Here is a 25,333-nt window from a genome sequence, read left to right as displayed (position 1 = left end):
AAAAATTTTGATTTTTACATTTTTTTGGGGGGGAATTTCATATAAAAAAAATGTGAAAAATATTGTAATTTTTGCAAAATTTACGCTCTTTTTTGTTTATAGTGCATGATCAAAAATCGCACAGGTGATCAAATACCACCAAAAGAAAGCTCTGTTTGTGGAAAAAAAAGGACATCAAATTCGTTTAGGTACGGCGTCGCACGACCGCGCAATTGTCCGTTAAAGTCACGCAGTGCAGAATCGCAAAATACCCCCTGGTCAGGAAGGGGGTAAAATCTTCCGGGGCTTAAGTGGTTAAAGTACATGTGGGGAGCACAGTAACTTGCTTTAGTGTGGAAAGCAGGAGGAACTCAGGGAACATCCATCACTTCCAATTTCAGTTCATATATGCTCCAGCAGACAGGAAGCAGCTAATCAAGTAGCTCAGTGCTCACCACTCCTTCAGTAAGTCAATGGTTGTATATTAATTTCTTGGTGACACACCAAGTCAGAATTTCCTTATAGTATGCATCCTGCAGCAGGACGAATCAGTTTGATGATTAAAGATCTACACAAGCCTATTAGGTACTGCAGTAACTGACAACTCAATTATAAATTCACTTTTTCATGCATGGTTTGGAGTATGGATTTGGATCACAGGCAGCAACCCTGTAGTCTACACCATTTGTGACAACATCAGTCAACCATCTTTGCTCAATCTGTATTCAGAGATAGTAATAAGGAAAAGAAGGCTATGCATAATGTATTAATGCAGCAGAGATAATGTCCTTGCTAATGAAACTCGTGCAAGAATTTCCAACTTATTTTTTTTTTAATAAAAATGAGTTCACATTGGAAAAAAAAAATACAATATGGAGTTCTTTCATCCACTGGTTGCTGTGATCATGGTACCATCTTCTGGCTTCTAGGAAACCCATCAAGGAAATATGCATTGTAATTGGCCACTTGTTTTTTTAAAAGCATGGAGCTCTGGGGCTGTTCGGTTTTCACTACTTAATTGCTGACCAGAATCCGTGCATACATCCTTTGTACCAGACTACTCTGATGTGTTGGGACTGTGCTTGACCTCCAGATACAACAAATATTTAGTTCAGATAGGGTAAAGTCTTTTTGTAGAATGTACAGCAGAAATCAGAACATGAGCACATCACTTCCTGCGATACCTGAGACAAAAAAATACATTTGATTAGGAAAACAATTTAAAGACTATCCACCTCAGAACTACTAAGTTTTTACCCTCAGGTGTAACAAAAGTGGACAGTGGCACAATGGGTTTATTTTATTATAGGCTGACAAAAGGTTTAAAAAAAAAAAAAAAAAAGGGATAGATTACTGTAATTGGTTTAAACTGGATGGACTTGTGTCCATTTTCAATCTATGTAATTGTATCAGACAATTACAAGATTGGACAGATAAACACTCACCATCAGGCTGCACTGGTATCTGCAGGATGAAAGCTTAGGCTGGCCATACACCATACAATTTTCTTATTCAATTTCCTTTAGATTTACCTTCAACTATGTAGTGCAAGGGCCTGCCTGATTGCATACAAATTGAAAGTGTTCAGGTTTGAACTTATATTATATGGTTTTGGTAAATCTAAAGGAAAGTTGAACAAGAAAATTGTATAGTGTATGGCCAGCCTCATTTTGTCAAGAAGCCTCCAGGCTGCATATGATCACCATGTCATACATTGGCTAACAATAGTGATCACATGATTGGGAGCCACTTTGATTGGTTCTCCAGCATTTGGGAGGACCAAAGCCGTCAGCGACAGCTGGGACTGAACACCACCAGTCTCAGAGTGTCACCCGACCGCTTTCAAAGGAAAGGATAATGACGGACATATCCAGCACCAGGTATATAAAAGTTTGTTGGCGAATTAAATTAAACAGTCTACCAACAGCTGGCACCGCAAGAGGTCGAAGTTAGAGCCATTCCAAAAATTTACTTCAAACTTTGAAGAGACACTAAAAATGAGAAATTGTCAAATTGTCCGAGGTTTTTTTCTTTTCTTTTTTTTTAAGTCACCTAGTGACGCTGTTAATGGATACCAATTTTGTATTTCTTTTTAATAACCGGTTCACTTTAATACTGCCTCTAAACAGAAGTTCTATGGCACAGTGTACAGATCTGAAAAATAAGTAATCAATTGTTATCTGTTGATCAGAATTGGGTGTTAATATGTATTAATGGGGGTGTGCATCCATCACTGTACATTGCCACAAAGGTAATAGAAAAACTGCAAAATCATCTTAATACAGTTAGGCACTGAAGTGATAAAACCTGTAAATGGGCATCAGTTGAGGGTAAATCACATGTAGCTCTAGTATCAAATTCTCATGCACATTAATGCCCCTTTCATTGGGGTTCATTAATCTCAAAAAGAATGCTGTTCCCTCATAGAAGATTAAAATACCTTTCCATAAATAAAGAGCAAAAACATCAAAGATTACAATTTGTTATTTCCCAACCTACCGTGACTTAGATTTAAAATTTCCTTTCCTGCGCTGCTGAATTCCCAGATGTTTTCTGTCTTCAAAAGATGGGCTGCAAGAAGACAAAGAACCTCAAACCACACAATATTGACACAAACTACAAGTTAGATCTATAGGAGCACAAACAGAAGATTTCCACTTTATAATTGCACATAAAATATGAACTTAAAAGATTCTAAAATGCGGCTTGTACGGTTTGTGGTCACGACGCTTCAAAGCGTTCACCCTACAATGCTTTCCAATGGCCATATGAAGTACCTGCAAGTTTCGCGTAGCTGAGGGTTAAAGTGCAAGATAATTCACAAACCGTAAAAAATCCCCAGCATATTCTACTGCTGGGTAGTACAGCAGTCAAAAAACTGAACACGCTCCTCTGCATAACCTACTGTACTGGTCAAGAAAGAAATGCATACTGTAGTGTTTTAATGGGAACGCTGGCCATTATGGAGTTCTTGTTCAATGCCATGTCCAACAATATTGTAGATTTTTTTTTAATCTTGTTAAAACTGCTGTGGTTTGGATGCATTTTTAATAGTGCAGTTCCTTCTACCAGCCTCTGCCACAGGGAGATGAATTGTGCCTATATGAATAATAAACGCTCAGGCTGCTGCACGTGCCTTCATGAACCACTATTTTCTCATCACAGGGTGGATGAATGAGAAGTGACTTACCCAGCTCTGTATTTTTTCAGCGCTTTGCGACTTGTGTTCGTAAGTTCCTCGTCAAACACTGTGCGTTTCTTTTGTTTCTTTGGTTTTGAAGGTTTGGCTGAAAAACAAAAAGTAGAGGGCTCTAAAATTAGAGTAATGTACCCTTACTTTTATTACAGGGTGACATGTTTTAACTTGTAGAGTAGTGAGAGGTAAGAACTGTCAGTTTTTGTATTTGCATCTGTGTCCTCATTGGGGAGATTTCCCTTCACGTCATGTTCTCTGGACACAACAGATAGAGGAAATCTCTTCACAGAAAGGAAAATCCCCTCTTATTGGTCACCAGGATGGATTTGATTTTAATCAAGTCGATTTAAATGACTAATAAAAAGGCTTGATTTAAATCAGAACTTTTAAGAAAAACTCATCTCTGTCCCGCAGCCGCTCCTCCTCTGACCCACTGTTGACTCACCGACAGTCCCATTCACTTTAATGGGACGGCTGGTGATGCGGCAGTGACACAAGGTGAGGGACGTGGTGGCAGCAGGTGAGTGGATGCCCGCTAACAGGCGCCGCCATGATGGATCTGAAAGGACAGGTGCTCTTTAAAATGTAAGGACTCATTCTTGCTGGTAGTTAGAATCTTTAATATTTGCAAACAAAATGAAGGTTTCCTAGTTAGAATTATAAGCTGTCAGGTAAGTAAAACAGCAGTATTAGAACCGATTCAATCATACAGTTTGTAGTGTACATAGATTTGCAAAACGATGGGATAAAGGAATATTCCTGAACTTTGTTTTATCTCATGGGTACTGTGAAACTGTGTGAATGCCTCAATGCAGGGCATGTTATCTCAGCTTGCAGAGCTTGAATTTATTGAACGAGTTTACCAAAAACGTAAATATTGCAGGATCTACAGCCTCATGCTACATAACCAAGCTCCATTTCATGCTGAATAAAATAAATTATTAATGTATCTTCAATAAAAAAACTATCCTTTGACAGATTTTTACTCAAAACATTTTATTATTAAAATACAATAAATCGGATTTAAATAAAAAAAAAAATAAATAAATAATAATATTCATTGATTTTTATCCACCCTGGTGGTCACCCAGAAGAGTTGCCTTCTACTCCAGTTCCGGTGACAACAAAAAAAAGTTTGGATTTCCCATCACTTTCACTCCAGTGGTCACCAGGGCAAATAGAGAAGGGTGAAGCTCTCCATCACTAGTGGAGACACATCTGGCAATAAAAACCTGACAGGGTTTCTGATCCTTCCCAACTATTCAAAAAATGGCAAAGAACGTTGTGGCTTTAAATTCATTCTTTTTGTAGCCTTTTAACCCCAGCACTTATGACATACGGTTTTAAAAGCGCACCTGTGAGGGAAGGGGAGAAGTACTATACTGCATAGGCTGTCTTCAGATTCCGCTCACTTTTACCTTCATACCCGTAACTTCAGTTTATCTGAGCCTAGTCTACTACTGCAAAAATGCTCATTGAATACGACAACCCTGGAGACCGTATATAAAGTCTTAAGATGGTACTGGCTTCCAGCCATGGTACTGTTCCATAGCACATGCAAATCCTTTGTATAGTAATATTATAGGAGCTGTGGCCAACATGCCGGTGCCTATCCAGATTTCAGTCTGGGATTTTTGGACACCTGCATACCTAATTTCTGTTACCCATCTGCAAGGATGCAAAGCTGGTCCTATTGCACTGCCCTGTCCAGGGTCTATTTTTCTACCAACAGAAACTAGCCACATGTTTGTGTCTTGCGGCTAAGCGTACCATAGCCAAGGCCTGGAAGAAACCCATGGTCTCATTTGCAGCAGTGAAAGACTTGGTGACCACCGATTATCAACAAAAAGATGTTCAGCATCTTAGATGACTCCTATTCTAAATTGCTAAAAAAAAAAAAAAAAAAAAAAAAATGGGACCTATGAAACACAATGGCTCCACAGGAGAGATTTCCTGAAACCATCGCTCTGTCTATAGCCAATCTTAGACTTTTGTCCACCCTACACAAAGCAGCTATAGCCCATTCTCCCCTTCCAAATCCAAATACTAATTAGATCTTGCGCCTAGAACTGCAGCATTTTTTTTACATCCTTCTGCTGGCTTTTTTATTCAACATCCATAGGCTTCTATTGGGCTGGTAGACATAAGATCTGATCCGTCCACCAACCACTTAAGTGTTTATGAACCCCCAACTACACAGGCTGGGATGTACAGTATTTGTAAACCGCAAGATGTCCCAAGCGCTAAGCTCTATGGAAAGCAGCACTGTTCATGGTCCCCGAACCAATCCGTTGCAGCTGTCAGGATTAGTACATACAGTAACTATATAGCAGGCAAACAATGTGAGCAGCACTATTCGGATATGGGTGGTGAACCTAAAAACATCCAAAGATATAGGAAGCCAATAGTGAGTCTGAATGTTCTATTATAAACAAGAAAAGTCATTGATGTTAAAGGTTAAAACAACGATACCAAGTCGGCATGGACAGATGTGAAAAGGTCAATGTCTGCTGGGTCCGGTGGGCAAGATAGAGAGGGCCACTGCAATGTAGCAACCAGCCACTATAACAGAGCCATGGACGTTCGGGAGTCGAGCACTCCCGCGTGACGTCACCAAAGGTCTTGACAAAGCGCATGTGCGCAAAACGTGTTATAACAGCAACGTTCTCCCTTGCGTTCCCGGCTGGTTGGATTGGCTTCCTGTTCCGGTTCGGCACTTCTGCCCAATGTCGCGTCACGCAGGAGCGCCGGCGGAATTCAGCTTGGCACTCCCGAACGTTTGTGGCTCTGTTACAACGGCTGTTTGCTACACTGCAATGGTCCTCTCCGTCTTGCCCACCGGACCCAGCAGACCTTGTCCTTTTCCCATCTGTCCATGCCGGCTTGGTATCGTTATTTTAATCTTTTTACATCAATGACTTTTCTTGTATAATAAAACATTCAGACTCACTATTGGCTTTCTATAGCTTTGTAGGTTTTTATGTTCACCACCCATATTCGGATAGCGCTTCTCACATCGTTTGCCAGGGATGTACATAGTATGGTCACTTTCAGTATGATCAAGAAGCCAGCGGAGAGAGAGGGAAGGGGGAAAAATACTGAAGCATGAGAGGCAGCCAACTAGCATTTTCAAAGGCAATCTCAGCAATGACAGCTAGTTTGCTTTTGGTCACGACAAGCATCTTTCAGTTACAATAGGTAACTATTTTCACCACTTACCTGCGGGTTCAACCTCCTCAGGCATTGCCCGAGCTCTCTTGGGTTTGCGGTCTCTCTTGGCCACACGCTCCGCATACATCTGAGCCTTCAAGACTTCAAACTGAGAGCGTTCTTCAGCCTGTAAAGAGAAAATACAGGTCACAGAAAAGCAAAGATAGAATTGAGGAAACTGAGCAGTCCTTTTGTTCTGTCTTACCGTCATGTCTTTCTTTTTAACATCTGCCACAAATTTCTTCCTCTTCTTTTTTCCTCGCAGTGCCAAATCAAATTCCTGAAGAGCATGGGATACTGGCAGAATGAAAAATAAAAAAGAAATAAGCACCTCAGCTTTAAACACCACACTGCATAAAAAAGCATTTTTCAATCATCAAGTGGGCTTGCACGCGTTTTGGGGAGAGGTTTTAGTCTAGCCACTCTGCAATAAAGCCCAAATCGGTGGAGGGCTGCAGTAATGGTTGTACTTCTGGAACTTTGTTCCATCTCCACACAGGATCTCTGGAGCTCAATCAGAGGAACAATCGGGTTCTTGGTCACCTCTCGAAGGTCCTTCTCCCCCAATAGCTCAGTTTGGCTAGGCAACCAGCTTTTCATTTTTAAATCCTTGTGCCAAACTTCTTCCACTTGAGAATTCTGGAGGCCACTGTGCTCTTGGGAACCTTCAGTGCAGAAATGTTTTTGTAGCCTTCCCTAGATCTGTGCCTTGTAATAATCCTGTTTCTGAACTCCACAGGCAGTTCCTTTGACCTCATGGCTTTTGTTTTGATATAGTACACATTGTCAGCTGTGAGGCCTTTTATAGAGAAGGTGTGTGCCTTTCAAAATCATGTCCAATCAATTTAATTTACCACAGGTGGACTCTAATCAAGGTGTAGAAACATCTCAGCAACAATCTAGAGAAATTAGAGACACCTGAGCCTAATTTTCAAGGGTCTGAATTCTTATGGTAATCATAATGCGTTTTACAAATGTGCTCTGTGGATAGGACTTTGCGGGGGCATCGCAGGCTACACACTGTGGACCGATTTTATAATGAAGATGGACTGTGGTGTGCTTAGCACAGTGGTATATAAAAAGAAACTGGATTGAACAAATGGTAGCATTACTGAATGATGAGATGAAATTGTTTGATAAGACCTTGTTTGATAAGACCCTTGGATCCAATATTTGGCCAGCCCCTCTTAGGGGGGGGGGGGTTTCGGCGCCTTGGTCCCTTCGGACCGCAAGCTCTGGGGGCTCCTCCCCTTGGGGGGTGCTGGAACTGGATGTCGACCCTGCCCTTCTACCCAGCCGCTATTGCTCTCTTTCCCCGCCCCCTGTCACCTCCTTGATACGTCTCTGTCTTTCTTTGCTCTTTGGATCCCTCTTTTCTGTCTTGTATTTCCTCTCTTCCTTTTTTTCTGTCAGTGCACTGATAGCAGGATGTCACATCCCCTAGTTAGGTACACTGGATTGAGGGTGGGGGTTGGGGGCTGCCTCCCCCCGAGGGTGCAGTGTGTTCCCGTAGGGGCATCCGGAGGGGGGGGGGGGGACCCGGACCGTCCGCTCCTTAGTGTTATGGAGCGGGGGCTCTGTACCTACTTTAACTTGGTCGATCTACTATTGCTCCTGTTATGTTCCTCTGACTCCTGCTGTTACCAATATCTGTATATGCGTATTTCATGTTTTATGTTTCCTATGTTCTATACTGCCTTCAATTTATACGGTTGAGCCGAGTTGGCTCATTATGCACTGTAATACCTTTTCTGAAAACTCAATAAAAATTATTGAAAATGAAAAAAGGAGACTGGATTGGGATATCCGCTCTCCATTATAAATGACTCCCTAAATGTATTTTAAATTAATCTAATGTAAGCAGCTGAATCTGATTTAGTTTTAAAGTAGTAGTAAATTTGCATGTGCATGGGAGTCACCATAGAGGCACAGCAATATGAATGGATGGCACACTTGAATGTGTTGAATATCCAGAGCAGAGTGTGAATGCAACAGTGGCGTCACCGGCCAATCATGTGCCGTGTCCAACAACATTGTAGACTAGCAGGGACAATCATGTGTGTTGCATGTGCCAATAAGGATCATGCAGAAGAATGGAGAACAATGAGCAGAGGGAAATGTCATCCAGATGTTGCAGCTCCTTCAATATCCAATTAGGGGCTGGGGTAGGGAGTTGAAGTTGTGTTGCTTAGCACATGGCTTGACAAATTTGCCTTTAATCTAGCAGCCAGCTAAAAAACAGTTGGGAGCCAGTTTTTTTTTTTTGACTGACGGGGCTTTGTTTTTGGAGACAGATGGCCAATCGATCGCTAAAGGGGACTCGGATATAATATATGGGGGGTGCTAATGTAAAGGGACTCAGATCTAATAGGAGGTAATGCTGATCAGCAGCAGTCAGCAACCCCCCCCCCCCCCCCTAGCTCACAATCCCCTTATATTAGCACCCCTGCCCATAGGTTGATTTACCAAGGGGACTCAGAAGCAGCTGCAAGCCAGTGTCTGAAGCTGGGAGCCGGAGTTAAGGGGCAGAGCTGGGAGGTGGAGAAGCCGCAGCTCTAGGACTATTTTCCTCCCCTCCAGTGTCATTGGTCCCAGCAACCAATGACTGGAATGCGGAGGACATCGCTGAGGCAGGTGGGGGCGCCCGGCAGGGCAGAAGGCAGGTGCAGCTGGCCGGAGCAGAGCCCAGTGCCGAAAGTTGGTGCAGCCATCCTGGGTTCCCCCTCCACAATGACCACTGGTTGAAGCCGATTCGGCTGTCCGGCGCTTTATGTCCAGGGCGCCGGGAGTTGCACGCGCCCGGTGCCAGCAGTGGATGGGCTGGCGGGAGCCTGGAAGCAATTTCTGGTCGTCGTGGCGACCTGGGATTTGTCGAGCCCTGGCTTTAGAGGAAAGCCAGTTCACTAAAACGACCATGTTATCTGGAAAGGCAAGGTAAATCTCCCAACTATCGTGACAACAATACAATTCTTTTTGGCAGGTAAACACTTAAAAAAAAATTAAATTATAACCCAACAATTACCACTGCCAATACAAACATTTTACACCCAAGGCCAATTAAAGTCCGAAGACAGGCTACAATTTTAATTTTTTTTTTTCTAACCCCCACTGTAGGCCCATTTCTCCACCTACACTTTTCTTTCCTCCTCTCTTCCTTGGTCTGGAACCAGCTTCTCTCCATACCCTCAGGTTTATTTCCTTCTTGAAGTCTCTCTTGTGCTGACTTGATCTGAAAAGCATACAAAAATTCAAATCACTTGCGACTTTGAGAGAAACCAAAGAAATCCCAAGCATAGAAACGGGGCTATTCATGTAACAGTAATTAGAGCTGCTGTTCCAAATAGCCGTAAGATGCATGTTCAGTTCAGGATATGTAATCACACACTTAAAGTGTATCTAAACCCAAGAACAAAAAATGTGGTATACTTCATCTTTCCAGTCCTTCAATGTGGTGACTGCATTTGTTTTCTTTTGTCAGACTTTACCCACCACTTTATCTTTACCTGGTGGTCCTGCCAGTAACACTTCCTGTCCTAGGTTAACACTCACCATACTGTACCTATGGAAAAGCAACACTGCCACCCTAGAGCAGAAATGGGTTTAGAACTACAGAAAATCTCTTGCCCCCCCCCCCCCCCCCATGTCATGGAGAATTCTAAAAAAGACTACTGGACACTTCCCCCCTCATTCTCCATAACATAGTAGGGAGACGTGTGTAGTCCACTGAGTTGGGAACATCATAAATAATAACAGTGCAGGAAGCATAGAGCACAGATTAGATTTTGCCACAATCAGGGTAAAAAAAAAAAAAAACAGATCAGTACAAATAAGTTCTCCCCCACCTGAGACTCTGACTTCTGCATCTCTTTCTCTTCTTTTTCCAGCTGTAGCACTGCATAAATCTCCTTTTCCATGTTCTTTATCTTGTCCCGAAACTTAGAGATCACATCTGATAGGAAACACCCATAAGGTTACATACATTACGAGAGTCTCCATCATTCAGCTGAATTGTCTGAAAAGGCCTTTCAACAGCCAGACTCACCTTGTGGAAGGACTCTGGCCTTCACGGGGGCCTGTGCTTTCTTAACAATGTCCTTCATTATTTTCCTTTCTTCTTCACCAACCAGAGAAACAGATCGCCCAGCCTTGCCAGCACGGGCTGTACGGCCAACCCTGTGAACGTAGTGCTTCATTGTGGCGGGCATAGTTAGATTAATTACCTGAATGAGTAACAGATGTTGTATGAGACATAGTATGAATATTTTTTTTTTTTTTTTTTTTTAAGCAGACGCCCTGGGGAATAAAACTGTTCTTGCAATTTATTATGTTTGATATTTGTGCAGCGGTTTATCTCCTGTGCAAGAGAGGGCAGAGCTCGCCGGTCACCCAGAATGTTGCGGGCTGCCTGGAGTCCTAAGCCTTGTTAGGTGCAGCAGAGCGTTCTTGACTTCCTGATCCCTGAAAGATGCGATACACTGGGTCTTACATCTAAGCGTATTTGGCCGTTCCATTAAGTTGGAGGCCTCAGCTTCTGGTAAGCTGCCACTTTGTATTGTACTATCACGGGTGTATTTCTACCTCATCTTGGGATTCAAGCCTCCCGCTCTGACATCACCTTTCTGGGACTTGTACCGTTATTGGATCACTTATGGACTTTTTTGATCTAGGTTTATTCATTTAAAATATTATCTTCACTGTTGACCACCGTTTATCACTTCATTTATGTGTATTTTTCTTCATTTATCATATACACTGTATGGGTATACCATATCTGTTAGCGCTGCACTAATTTTGTTTTTAAATTTATTAAGGAGAGTGCAAGATTTTATTTTCCTATAGGTTTTTGTATGGATACGTGCAACACAGTGAGTGCAGTGGTTGGTAATATCGAGTATTTACACTTCACTCAGATAGCATTCAATTGTCAGCTTAAATGAGTACACCCCTTTTGAAAAGCAGGATTTTAATCAATATCTCAATGAACACAAGAACAATTTCCAAAATTTTGACAAAACCTATATGTGTGGGAAGCGGTTAAAGGATGTTCCACTTGTTTTGAATAAGTGTAAAAGGCCCACAGAATTAATAAAAAAAAAAAAAAAAAAGTAGTTTTATCTATTCTGAAGATATACAGTTGCTCTGCATTCAGCTCACCGTTTTAACTCCTTGAATATCCAACCCTCGTGCTGCCACATCTGTAGCCACCAGAATATCGATCTGCTCATCTTTAAATCGTCTGCAAAATAGGAGTAAAGGGCAAATTGCATATCTTCCCAACGGTTTTTACCTCTTGAAGGCCAGGCCTATTTCGGACACTTGTTGCGTACAAGTTAAATATCAGAATTTTTTGCTAGAAAATTACTTAGAACCACCAAACATTATACACTGTTTAAAAAATTAAAGGAACACTTTGTAATCAGAGTATAGCATCAAGTAAAAACTACTGGGATATTGATCTGGTCAGTTAAGTAGTGGAGGGGGTTGTTAATCAGTTTCAGCTGCTCTGGTGTTAATAAAATTAACAACAGGTCACTAGATGGGCAAGAATGAGACGACCCTTAAACAGGAATGGTTTTACAAGGGGAGGGCACTGACATTTTTCTCCCTACTACTCTTTTTTGACTGTTTTTCACTAGTTTTGCATTTGGCTAGGGTCAGTGTCACTACCTGGACCCTATAGAGGTTTCACAGCCAGTCCAACTCCTAAAGGATGGCACAATAATACATGCAATTGCCAGGTTTGCTGTGTCTCCCAGCACAGTCTGAGGAGCATGGAGGAGATTCAAGGAGACAGGCAGTTACTCTAGGAGAGCTGGACAGGGCCGTAGAAGGTCCTTAACTCATCAGCAGGACTGGTATCTGCTCCTTTGTTCAAGAGAGAACAGGATGAACACTGCCAGATCCCTACAAAATTACCTTTAGCAGGCTATTGGTGTGAATATGACTGACCAAACAATCAGAAACTCACTACATGAGGGTGGCCTGAGGGCCTGACGTCCTCTAGTGGGCCCTGTGCTCAATGCCCAGCCCTGTGGCGATCAATTGGCATTTGCGATTGAACACCAGAATTGGCAGGTCCGCCACTGGCACCGTGTGCTTTTACAGATGAGAGCAGGTTCACCCTGAGCACATGTGACAGGCGTGAAATGACCTGGAGAAGCTGTGGAGAACGTTATGCTGCCTGTAACATCGTTCAGCTCGACTGGTTGGGTGGTGGGTCAGTGATGGTCTGGGGAGGCATATCCATGGAGGGACGCACAGACCTCTACAGGCTGGACAATGGCACCCTGACTGCCATTAGGTATTGGGATGAAATCCTTGGACCCATTGTCAGACCCTACACTGGTTCAGTTGGTCCTAGGTTCCTCCTGGTGCACGACAATGCCCGGCCTCATGTGGTGAGAGTATGCCGCCAGTTCCTGGAGGATGAAGGAATTGTTACCATTGAATGGCCCCCACGCTCACCTGACCAAAATCCAATAGAACAATAGAATACACTTCAATAAAAAAACAAAACAACTTGGTTAGCCCAATTTTTTTGTATAACGTGAAAGATGATGTTATGCTGAGTAGATAGATACCCAAATGTCACGCTTTAAAATTGCGCACACTCCTGGAATGGCAGCAAACTACGGTACTTAAAAATCTCCATAGATGACGCTTTAAAAATTGATGGCTACCCATTTCAAGTTACAGAGGAGGTCTTGTGCTAGAATTATGGCTCGCACTCGAATGATTGCAGCGATACCTCACATGTGTGGTTTGAACACTGCTTCCCTTTGTGGGCGAGAGTTAAGCCCCGTACACACGTACCGATTGTCGGCCGAAAAGCTTCGGCCGACGACCGATCGGCTGATTTTCGGCTTGTTAGTATGATGCTGCCGACAGCCAACAGCGCACTTTCGGCTGAACAGAATCTGTCTTGCAAGCATTCAAATTTTTGTATGCCGACACCAGAACGGCCGATTGTTCGCCAGTCAGTACAGAATTCGGCCACAGACAGCAGATTTGCAAGACTGGGCATGCTCAGAAAAGACAAAACACAGGGAAAGTTAACCATTACATGACATCACTTCTGCAGTCGGCGGACAAAATTCTTGTGCAGTTTTTTGTACTTTTCAACAGACACCGACAGCCCTGGACAAAAGACGGCCGATCGGTACGTGTGTACGGGGCTTTACGTATGCATTTGCTGCAGGCATCACCCCAGTACAACCACTTAAGCAAAATGACATACAGGTACGTGATTTACGGCAAGTGGATAAGATTAGTTTTGGTGATCATGTCCTGAAAAGCAGAACTTTGAGGTCGGAAAGTATATCATTTACTTTTTGTAAACTTTTTTTTTTTACATTTCTTTAGTTACTTCCTGATTTCCATGCCTAGGAAAATGTCACACATCCCACGAGTCTTCAGGAGGGGTGAAGTTCTCTCAACTAAGCACACCCCCCTGCCTGCATGCCTGAGACAGGGACAGATGGATTCTAGAAAGTAAATGCTACATAAATTATCTGCCCTTACTCAAAATGGCCATGGCCATAAATGCTAGGGGAGTGTTTCTCAAAGTGATTTTTCAGCAAAAGAAACATGGATGGGTGAGTTTACTTTGAATATTAAAAATTAAAATGTGTTTTTGGTTTATGGCACTTCTGTGCAGTGTAGTAGCGCTTTAGGGAAGAATCTGGTTACCTGAGTGCCTCCAGACGCTGTGTCTGTGAAAGATTTCCATGAAGCTCACCAACTCGCAGACCCATCAGGCCCAATAGGATGTGCATTCGGTGTGCTTGTTTCTTGGTTTGTGTAAAGAGCATCACGTGATCCTGGAAGGTGCGGGTCAGGAGAGCTAAAATAAAAAGGTCATAGTAGGTTATAATACCTCGATTATGTAGATTTAAGGTAATGGTGTTTGTTCAGTACAAAATCAATCTGCTGCGCGAGGTAAAAGATAAGCAAATTTAACACTACCTAATTTAAGCTGCTAGCACAATATTGCTGGACAACAAATATAAAGAAGAAGAGCTAAAGTGCAGTGCTAAAATAGAATGACTAAAAATCATAAAAGTCCTTATTCACAAAAATCCATGTGAGATGTCCAGAGGAGGCAATGTGTAGGAAAAACTCCAATCCGGTGATTTGGAAAACAAGAGGAATTTGTTTATTTTACATGCGCATGGAGATATATACAGAGTTCAGTCAGCAGCCTGTCTCGTGCATAGAAATCTACCCCAGACAATGGGGTTTGCACTTTTTATAGTGATGAATATTTATGAGGTATAGGTGTGTTCTGGGCTGGTCCAAGGTGTAACAGTACATTTCCATCCAATCAATGTCCACTTCTCTTAAATGGCAATGTAACGGTTACTTCAAGTGTCCCATCCTTTAGCGGTTATCTCTCCGGTCAGAACTAGTTCTGGAAGTTGGTCTTCAGAATGTAAGCATCCCGCTTCCTTATCTCTCAAGGTTTTCTCTGCAGGAATCAAAGACATACAAACTCCCCTTGTATTACAGGAGAGGGGGAAGGGAGGATGGAAACCTTCAACATGAGTACACATAGAATCAAGTTATCCTAAAGCATCACTCTAACTGTAATTTCTATCTACATTTATAGGTTCATATATACATTACTTCAGCTGCATTAATAAAAGATTCCCGACTCAGCCAATTCTTCCAACAGAATGATACTAAGGTGTAGTTACGTAGCATGAGTGTGAGGAGACCACCAACACCCGATCACACTGCCTCTTACCCTCCAGTTTAGACCCTCATAACAAAAAGGTCAAATGCGCAGTCAACAGCAATCCTGTGATTTCTCCAGTATCAATTTTCCCTCTCCAGGTTTCCCAAACATCTCCACAAAGGCTTTATAAATCTCAAGGAGGGACAAAAGAGACACTCTTCATGGTGCAGAAATTCCAAACAGGTTTATTCTATAAAAAAAGAACACATTCTAATGGTGTAAACTCGCACATCTGTGTATGACACCCAGCATTTCCAACCAGCAAGATGGTCGCTGCGCCTCAGCATGCAGTAGCGTCACACGTCTGCAACTCCTCCTTACGTGTTTCGTCATCAAATAATTTTGTCGCCGGTTGGAAACACTGGATGTCATACACAGATATGAGCAATTACACAATTAGAATGTGAGTGTTGTTCTTTTTAAATAATAAACCTGTTTGGGATTTCTACACCATGGGGGGATGTCCATTTTGTCCCTTCATAAGATTAAGCCTTTGTGGAGATGCTGGAGAAACCTCATGAGGTAATCTTGATTGCTGTCCACTGCACATTTGACCTTTGTTATGAGGGTCTAAGCTGGAGGGTAAGAGCCAGTGTGATCTGGTGTTGGTGGTGGTCTCCTCACGCTAATGCCATGTAGCTACACCTTAGTATCATTACCTCCTTTGGACATCTTGCATGGACTTTTGTGGATATGGATTTTTATGATTTGAAGTCATTTTGTATGGCTTTCCAACATGGCAGCAACCACCGATTAGTAGAGAAAATAAATAAATAAAAGGGTGTGGGATGTGCTGAAATTGGTAGTTGAGATAAATGCTGCAGACACAACAGGGAGTATGTAGAACCTAGGAGACAGTGTTAGTCCTTGTTCACACAGGGCATACTATACTCTTTGCCGTATATCCCTGTGCAGGCAGTTCCGTTGATGTCTACTGGGACATAGAGGCTGTGTGCGTGCAGCCTGTGTCCCAATACGACATCCATGTAGGTGCATGCGTGTTCCTAAACTCACCCTGCAGGTGCATCCCCATGCAGGTAATCACATCACTGCAAGGGGTGTACAGTATTGTATGCCCTGTGTGAAGTCTAACTGAAGGCAAACTGCTTCTCATGTTTCTATAATGCTTTAGACTCTCTAGCTCTGAATAAAATTATACTGACTGATAGAGAGTCACCTGCATGTCCAAAACTCAGTTTTAGCGGATTTGCTCCATAGAGGGGGTTACTGCACGTGTTGGCTGTAAATTTGGACTATGATAATATAATACAACCGACAGCTCACCAAATTTCAAAAACCGTTTTTTTTTTTTTTTTAATTGTGTTAGTCCTGGCCGTAACAAATAAAGGACATATGTGTCAAAGCAGTCTAATGACTTAAAGGTTCTTTACACACCACACACAATGGCTTCCCGATCCCCTTCACGGTTTGGTCGGATTCTCACAAATTCTTGGCGCAGGAATGGGGCCACATCTGTGTTACTATTTACAAAGACACGCACTGGATTGCGGAGAGACACAGCAGCCAAATCTTGAACCTGTAAAGGAATGCAAAAATGAGGAGCCTAAAATTGTCTTCAGGGAAATCTGGGCAATATAAACAGAACATAAACATGAGATTAAAGCCTCGTACACACTACTAGTTTTTCTGAATGAAAAAAAAAATCTGACCGCTAAGGTCGGAGCTGCTGTACTAACAATCAGATGTTAGTACAGCGATCTACCCTGCTCAGCTATTGTGTTTTGACAGGTGAACAGCCCCCCCCCCCCATCAGAACACTCTGGTCAACGCTCTCAGCCATTGGCAGCTATCTGCTTCCATAAAACCAGTATTTAATGTCAAAGTAGCGATGTATATACATGGTGGGCTGTCCGGAAGTGGTTAAAAAAAAAAAATACTGTTTGTTTGGATTGCTCAAGTTCCTTTTTAATAAGTCAAAGAGCAAAGGGCAAAGTGTCATAACCCATAGCCAATCAGTCAATATTCAGAGTAAACTACTAAGGGTCCTTTCACACGGAGCGGACCGTTTTTTGATCCGCTCCGGCACTTTTTTTTTTTTTTTACGGACACGGATGACACTTGTGTCATCCGGTCCGTATATCATCCCATCCGTTTGCGGATGATAAACGGAGATAATGCATGTCAACAGGATTGCGGATGTCAGCAGATGACACCGCTGACATCCGTTTTTTTAAACGGAAGAAAAATAGGGTTCTCTTCTGTTCCAAAAAACGGAACTGATCGGAAAGGACGCAAATCGGATGTCAGCGGATGACCATCCCTGGACATCCGCAATCCCATTGACATGCATTAGGTCAGTTTTTCATCCGCAAAAAAATGGGATGAAAAACGGACATACGGAGTGCCCGTGTGAAAGGACCCTAAAAGATAAAATCGGATTTGTAGCCAATAAGCCCAGAGTCTGTTCACACAAAAGTGTCATTTTAGTTAAATGACCTGACAGCTTCTTGGGAACACATGACTACGACGACTCTTGAGTTCTCCACACCTTTTGTGGCCAACTGAAAAAGAGTTCCTTCTTTGCCTGTTGCTTTGGCAGGGAGATATATGAAATATAATGTATTACACACAGGGGTTACATCAGGCTTTCCAGCTCCACCAATAACCCTTTATTCCATTTTTTTAAATTTAGGTCTTAGATTACAGCATGATAAAAACAAATGACAGCATCACCTCTTCAGACATAGTTGCAGAGAAGAGCAGGGTCTGCCGCTGGTGGGAACAAAGTCTAATAATCTCTTTCATCTGTTCTTCAAAGTATTCATCCAGCATCCTACACAGGAAATTTAGAGAATAATTAATTCTCCGTCCATATGAGCCAGTTATTCATCTGTTACATGTTGAAACACAACCAACATAAAAACGCTTTTGAGACGTTAGGTTATTTTACTATTCGTATAAAATAACTGGGGATGATACGTGGGTGCTATATTTCCCCACAGTGCTGGTCTTAAAAAAATATATATAAAAATAAAGAGGGGTTTTTTGGGTTTTCTTGTGGTCTTCATGAGGTCAGCACATACTTGAATGAGCATTACCCTCTCCCTGTCATGAGCCGTAAAATGATCAAAACTCAAAATATTTCAAACTATTTTTTTTTTTGGAGGATTAGCACAAGCAAAATCAAAATGCTTTGTTCACATATATTCACCTATCTGCTTCATCCAAGATTAGCACTTCAATGGCACCGAGGCTGAATGAGGGGCAGTTGTGCAGATGGTCAATAAGCCTCCCAGGGGTGGCAATCAGGATATCAGGACCAGCTCGTAAGGCCGCTTCCTGTGACTTGACATCCAAGCCACCTAGAAGAAAATAGGGGGAAGACACAGATTTAATATAAAGAAAGCATGACAAGAGCTGCAAACTACTGACAATATAAGCAAACTGAAGGGGATTCCCAGCATACTTAGAGAATTAATTTGAAACGCAAACTGCTGGTAAAATGTGACACTGGTTCGGAATAGTGAGGCTTCAAAGCTCATGGCCAATTAAGCACAGATCGCCCCATTGTGCAAATTGCGACCACAGCATCTATGATTATGCCAAGGGCAAAACCCTTTTAGACCAGTAAGTGAGATAGGCGCGCTCACCAGCCAACTTCGGTGGGTCAGAGCACAACCATGCAATTTGCATAGCAGTTAACCCCTCCCTAGGTTTGAGGATTTCAGGGTCCTGAGGCCAAAAGAATGAAGAAGTGAAGTGTGTGCAGTCACCTGAAGATCCTTGCTCTGCATTCATCCTACCAGAGGCACACATAAAAAATTAACTTCAATCCAGTGTAAAAGCAAGACACCTTTAATCAGCGCTTAGCTGAGTTCTTTATTTACCACTTACCGCATACTGACGTAGATCTACGTCGGCAGACTTTGCGGGGTTATACCGGGATGATGCCTCTAGCTAGAAGCACCATCCTGGTACCGTGGTTAACAGCCAACGGTCGGCTTTCCGTCGGTAACGACCGATGCGGCTTGGGAGCCGCTCGATCGTTACCCGGGTGAGCGGGAGGGGACGTCCCCGCCGCCTTCCGCGACTTTGTTCGGAGCTCCCGTCCCACCGGGAGCCCCGAGCACCCAGCCGGCACGTCCGCCGGCTGGATGGAGTCCCGATCAAAGCCGGAAACGGCTTTGATCGGGTCTCCGATAACGTAACCCGGAGGCGGCATCCATGACGTCACTTCCGGGTTACTGTGCTGCAAAAGGCGGCAGATTTAAAAAAACGGCTGTATGCAAAAATGCAGTTTTGCATACATGGAAGTAATAAAGTTAAAAAAAAAAATAAATAGGAAAAAAAAAAATTTTAGCCACCCCCGTCACCGTTAGCTCGCGTACGAAAAAAAACGTATACGGAAGTCGAGCCGCGAATGAAATCGCTGTTCAAAACCACACATGTGAGGCATCGCCGCGGTCGCCAGAGCGTGAGCAATAATTAAAAAAAAGAGCTACACTCTAACTCTAAACTGGGAACCGTTAAAAAATTTAAAGCGTCGCCTATTGAGATCTCTATTGACCGTAGTTTGTTGCCATCCCACGGGTGTGCGCAATTTTAAACCGTAACATGTTGGGTATCTATTTACTCGGCGTGACATCATCTTTCACAATATACAAAAAAAATGGGCTAACTTTACTGTTTAGTATTTTTTAAATGCAGCGAAATGCGATTTTTCAAAAATTTTCCAAAAAAATGGCGTTTTAAAGACTGCTGCGCAAATACCGCGTGACAAAAAATATTGCAATGACCGACATTTTATTCTCCAGAGTCTTTGCTAAAAAAATATATATAATGTTTGGGGGTTCTAAGTAGTTTTCTAGGAAAAAATACTGATTTTAACTTGTAAACAAAAAGTGTCCGAAATAGCGCTGGGGCTTAAGTAGTTAAAATACAGTGGGGGGGTCATTTGTCGTTACTATGCCCACCATCATATATGTGCAACATTTTAAATACAGTATTGGTCCTCACCAATTATGCCATAAAAAGAGCCACAAGTGGTATTTAATAAAAGGGAACATGCAGTTTCTTAATCCACTGCCTGCCAAGACTAAAGCCTAACTACTTTAAAGAAATAAGCTACATGTTTCAAGAAATATACCCAGTGCACTCACCCACAGTTAGGCAGCAGGTAACCTCTGAGAACTGGGCCAGTTGTTTGGTGACTGTATGCACCTGAATGCCAAGCTCACGTGTTGGGACTAGAACCAGGACCCTGGTGACCGGTGCTTCCCGTGGCTTGTAGATGAGACGCTCCAGAACTGGAAGCATGAATGCAGCCGTTTTACCTGTCGGAGAAAAATCACAGAATTACTATGCAAATAAAAAATTGCACTCAGTGTCATGCGAATAAAGTGCAGGAGCTGGGATGGCAGTTATCTAAAGCTTACCATACAGGTGCTTTGCCTCATGACAGATTGCATTAAAATCAAGGAATACCTCAACCCACAAAACCCGTCATCACAAAAAAAAACCAGTTGCTAGGTTTGAAGCAGGACTTGGCACTCATCATCCTGAAGGCTCAGTCCACCCAAAAGGCATTTTATTTATAGGCAACGCCTGGCAGGCTGAATCAGCTATCTTCCAGCGATCACGTTACCATAAAAATCTGTTCCTGTCCACCTGGAAGCTTGAGTGTTCCCACCCACTCATATGCATTCCACCACCGTAAGAAATAAATAAAAAATCCACAGGCAGAACAGAAGTTTCTTATAATGCCCCTTTCACACAGCAGGTCCGATCAGGTCCACATGTCAGTTTTTCAGGCGAAGCTGATCAGATGGTCCATTCACCCCCTAAGGACAGGCTGTAAGTTTACACATGGCTACCTCCAGGTCTGATTCAGTCTGCTCAAAAAAAAAAAAAAAAATGATTTTATTTTTTTTTTTTTATTTGGAGCCTGTAAAAGCATTGCTGTAACCACTTCAGCCCCCCCCCCCACCGAAGATTTTGCCCCCTTCCTGACCAGGCCCCATTTTGCAATTCAGCACTGCGTTACTTTAACAGGCAATTGCGCGGTCGTGCGACGCTGTACCCAAGCAAAATTTGGCTCCTTTTTTCCTCACAAATAGAGATTTCTTTTGGTGGTATTTGATCACCAGAGCGATTTTTATTTTTTGCGCTATAAACAAAAAAAAGAAAAGAAAAGAGCGACAATTTTGAAAAAAAAAAAATAAAATCCCCCCCCCCCAAAATTAACATTTTAGACCAATTTGTTTTCTGCTACATATTTTTGGTAAAATCGCAAAAAGCGTATTTTGATTGGTTTGCGCAAAAGTTATTGCGTCTACTAAATTTGTCATTTTTATTGTTTTTTTTTTTTTTATTAGTCATGGCGGCGATCTGCGATTTTTTGCGGGATTGCGGCGGACAGATTGGACCCCTAACTGACATTTTTTACACTTTTGGGGGGACCAGTGACATTACTACAGAAATCAGTGCTAAAAATATGCACTGTTACTGTAATAATGCCATTGGCAGGGAAGGGGTTAACAGTATAGGTGATCAAGGGGTTAAATGTGACCCTAGGCCGGGGGGAGTGATTCTAACTGTATAGGGGTTGGGCTTGTAAATTAATAACAGATCTGTGATCCTATATAGAAGGATCACATGAGCTCTGTGATTATTTTAGGGAGAAGGACGGTCGGCTGTGTTTACAACAGCCGACCGTCCTCTCTCTGCGGGGAGCGATCACGGGTGTTAGGCGGCAATCAGAACCGCCTGACACACGCATCGGTTTCCCCACTGCCGAGCCGGGGCGGGAGAACGTGCTCGCCCCCTACACTCCCGAGAGCGAGCGCCGTATATGTATGACGATTCGCCCAGGAGCGGCTGCCTGCCACAGTAGATCTGCGGCAGGCGGTCGTTAACAGGTTAAGCATCTACTGATCACTGGTCTCTACCAGTGTATCTGCTTGCCCGTGCATCCCATATGGGTAAGCAGATACAGTCTGATAGACAAATGACACAGCACCATGTGTAGTTCCTTTAAAACTACAAGCCGACAGCCGCAAATCCAAGTATCTCGCACTGTAGTGTAAGTGCGTCTACCTTTTTAAATTCGCTGCTGCAACCATGGAGGAATCATCCTCACCATCAGATGGATCTGGGGTGTGATATTAAGCCCCCCTGGATGGGCCGCGTCAACGGCAGCATCAGGCTCAGAATCAGATGAGACAGACTGAGGAGGGAAAGGCGGGGGACGTTTTCTCCTGGGCCTTTGCCCACTGGCCACTTAGGACTGCAGGACTACCGTCAGTGCAGCCATGGGAAGCTGGGGTTCTGAGGTACCTGCCATCTCAATGAGGGTGTCAGTGGGGGAGATGCGACCCTGAGGCTCCATAAGGAAACAAAGACCTTGCAGTACAAAAAATGATCTTTTGGCACCACTAAAGGATCCCCTCAAAGCTCAGTGTACCCATCAGCAGAGAGAGAGAGAACAGGGACCCCCCAAGGACTCCCCCTACCGATCAGGGGAGCGCAGAGAATTCAGACCCAGCATCACCTGTTCATATGTCCCGAGCACAGGAAGAGGAAACTTAGGAGGAAGAGGAGGAGCTTTGGCATCGTCTCCCGGACTAAGGGAAAAAGGCCCTGTGACATCATTAGGCTACACAAACATGGCCGCCAACCAGAGACCAGTCAGACTAAGGGAAAATGGCCACCATTATCTACAGCATGCTGCCAGGATCTTCCCTGTGCCCTCTGCAAGGGGACCCCCTCCTGAAGGTAGGACACAGGTTAGGGGAGACTCCGCTGAGCACTCACACTGCAAACAGTGGGGCATGCACCTAGGGATCTCCTAAACTGGGACCCCTCCAGACTACCAGGGCAGGACACATTATCCCAGGACCCTTACAGAGTGGGGATAGAAGGGGGGAGCTGCATCCTCTGCCCTAGGACCCCCACCAGACTCCAGGTCCAGACGGGGGGGGGGGGGGGGGGGAGCACAGCTCACTGAGGGAATTTTAAAGGATGGGTCCAACCGTCCCTGGAGGTTGCCAAGGTCCACCCCAAAAAACTGCCAAAAGGGGCGGGGGGCCGAGTTGTACTTACCCTTCCGCGGTACGGGTAATGCTCCAGACCTCGCCACCGAAGTAAGGGAGCTGTTGACCAAGGGACCGCTGCGACTCAGACCCAAGCCCAGTCGTATGCGACCCTGCGAGACGTTTAACTCGTGGGCCAGCCTCTGTCCGTGAAGCTATGTCGCAGCTGACCCAGCGTGTAGCTGCGGTTTGCACGCACTTACTGGCTGGGCTGGGCTGGGCTGGGGGGGGGGGGGGGGGGGGGTTTACCACTGGATCTAAACTATCCAGCCCATCGCCCAGTCGTTGATCGTAGATCTCCCGAGAGAAAAAACTAAAAAGATGTAAGGAAGGAGAAAAAAAAAAAAAAAAAATGCTAGGATAAAAAAAAACGCTAGGACCAGCAATCCTAGCCGGGGGCCTAGGTCCTTACTCCTGACTAGACAGATTAAAACCGATTACCTAGAGCAGAGAGGGGGGTTATACAACCAAGCTGAGGATGGCCCATGGGCGTAGCCAGGTGTTTTTTGTTCTGCCTAGTCCTACTCTTGGAGGAGGCAATAGGTATGATTTATGGAGCTCTGTGTCCGTCAATGAACGAAAGAGAAATAGGTATTTGTCTTTTTTATGCGTTTGCCGTTCCATGTGCTCCTTGCTGTGAAGGCCAGTTCTAGATGGGGGGAAGGGGGCCATCTCTTTGTTACTGGTGTAAAAGTTGTTGAGGGGACACACTGGACACCTTTGCTGCCATTGTGCCATGTGCTGGGTGTCCAGGGTGCCTCTGCGCGTTTAAGGAGGGTTGGGAAACCTCCAGGCCCACCTGGACCTTTTCTATCCATTAGAATGCATGTGCTACTACTGTGGAGACTCATACATTTAGAAGGGTTAGGACTGCACGTAATACAGGGTGCTGTTAATGGTCCTTGCAGCTTACGCATGCGTTTGCAAATGTGTGCTAACTAAACCCGTTTTTAACGCATACTGTTGGATAGGTTCATTTGGTTGATAAGCAGACTGGTTGTTGAGTTGAGCTGGGAATTTTTCGCTGGTTTTGTCCTTCATGCGTTTGCCCTTCCACGTGCTCCTTGCTGTGAAGGCCAGTTATAGATGGGGGCAAGGACGATCTCTTAGATATAGGTATTTGCATCGTTTACCTCCCTCATGATACTATATTTGGCATTGTCACTATCACTCACAATAGTTACTTTGGTTGCTTCTTTTGTAAGTGATAGTTACAATGCACAAATATGGTCACGAAGTGAAAATCCACATTGAATTCCATTATAAAAAGACCCATTTACTTTAATAAGCCTCATTCTCTCTGAATCCACTGCTTACCAGTCCCAGTAGCAGCACAGGCACAGATGTCTCTTCCCAACAATCCCACAGGGATGCAGGCCTTCTGGATAGGAGTTGGCTGTGTGAAGCTAAGAGCAGAAATTGCCTGTAACAGAAGACGACATAGAACTTCCATAATCACCAGTATATTCAAAACAATTCCCAGAATGCTTTGCAGAGGTGGATGCTGGACATGAAAACCAAACTCAATGGAAACATTTTAAGGTCTAGCTAAGACTTTATATGCGAGAAAGGAACGCTAATCAAGAGAACAAACTGTGGTTTCTTTATATACACAGCCGTCAACTTTATACTTGATTCGTAACTTTGTAATGCTAGGGCCACATTGGTGCGATGCGGGAACCCTGCAAATCCCCACATCGCACCCGACTCACAGGCAGTTCACACTGCCATATGCGAACTGCTGGGAGTGTCAATACAAAGTTAATGACACTCCCAGATCAGTTGGCATATCGCAGTGCGAACTGTCAATTCGGACAGGAATCCGATCGCATGCAGACTAAAAAAAAAAAAAGGGTCCTGCATAATTTTAGCCTGAATGTGATGCGAATTGAGCCATACAAATCAGTATGGCTGAATTTGCATCGTACAGACATCGCATGTGATTTGCATAGCATTGCGGTACGAATCACATGCAATGTCTGGCATCGCTATAGTGTGAACCGGCCCTAACTGGCAAAAAACAAGCATGCAGACAGTGATCTTCAGAATACTTGTCCAGGTCAGTGAATCACTGGGTAATGAAGGTAAAGATGAGAAACTGGAGATGGAAACTTCAAAAGGAATTGGTCAGGACAGAAATATGAAATTTCAAGGAAAATG

General features: G+C 43.6%; 1 protein-coding gene across 1 annotated transcript in view; it reads right to left on the bottom strand.

The window, feature by feature from the left end:
- Positions 1-763: 763 nt before the first annotated feature.
- DDX27 (DEAD-box helicase 27) overlaps positions 764-25,333 on the bottom strand; it is a 43,886-nt gene continuing 19,316 nt past the window's right edge. Inside the window, exons 7-21 of the mRNA XM_082271325.1 lie at positions 24,491-24,596; positions 20,243-20,416; positions 18,295-18,445; positions 17,817-17,916; positions 16,518-16,659; positions 14,075-14,228; positions 11,540-11,621; positions 10,428-10,605; positions 10,228-10,334; positions 9,518-9,614; positions 6,591-6,682; positions 6,395-6,512; positions 3,170-3,266; positions 2,479-2,550; positions 764-1,163 (exon numbers count right to left, since the gene is read on the bottom strand). Coding sequence (XP_082127451.1) covers positions 1,148-1,163; positions 2,479-2,550; positions 3,170-3,266; positions 6,395-6,512; positions 6,591-6,682; positions 9,518-9,614; positions 10,228-10,334; positions 10,428-10,605; positions 11,540-11,621; positions 14,075-14,228; positions 16,518-16,659; positions 17,817-17,916; positions 18,295-18,445; positions 20,243-20,416; positions 24,491-24,596 — 1,686 coding nt within the window. The 3' untranslated portion in view covers positions 764-1,147. The remainder of the gene's footprint in view (positions 1,164-2,478; positions 2,551-3,169; positions 3,267-6,394; positions 6,513-6,590; positions 6,683-9,517; positions 9,615-10,227; positions 10,335-10,427; positions 10,606-11,539; positions 11,622-14,074; positions 14,229-16,517; positions 16,660-17,816; positions 17,917-18,294; positions 18,446-20,242; positions 20,417-24,490; positions 24,597-25,333) is intronic.

The sequence above is a fragment of the Pelophylax lessonae genome (assembly GCF_965119305.1).
Source record: "Pelophylax lessonae genome assembly, chromosome: 11".
Classification (NCBI taxonomy): Eukaryota; Metazoa; Chordata; class Amphibia; order Anura; family Ranidae; genus Pelophylax; species Pelophylax lessonae.
Note: the sequence above shows the minus strand (reverse complement) of the source record. Positions and strands in the feature narration are given on the sequence as shown.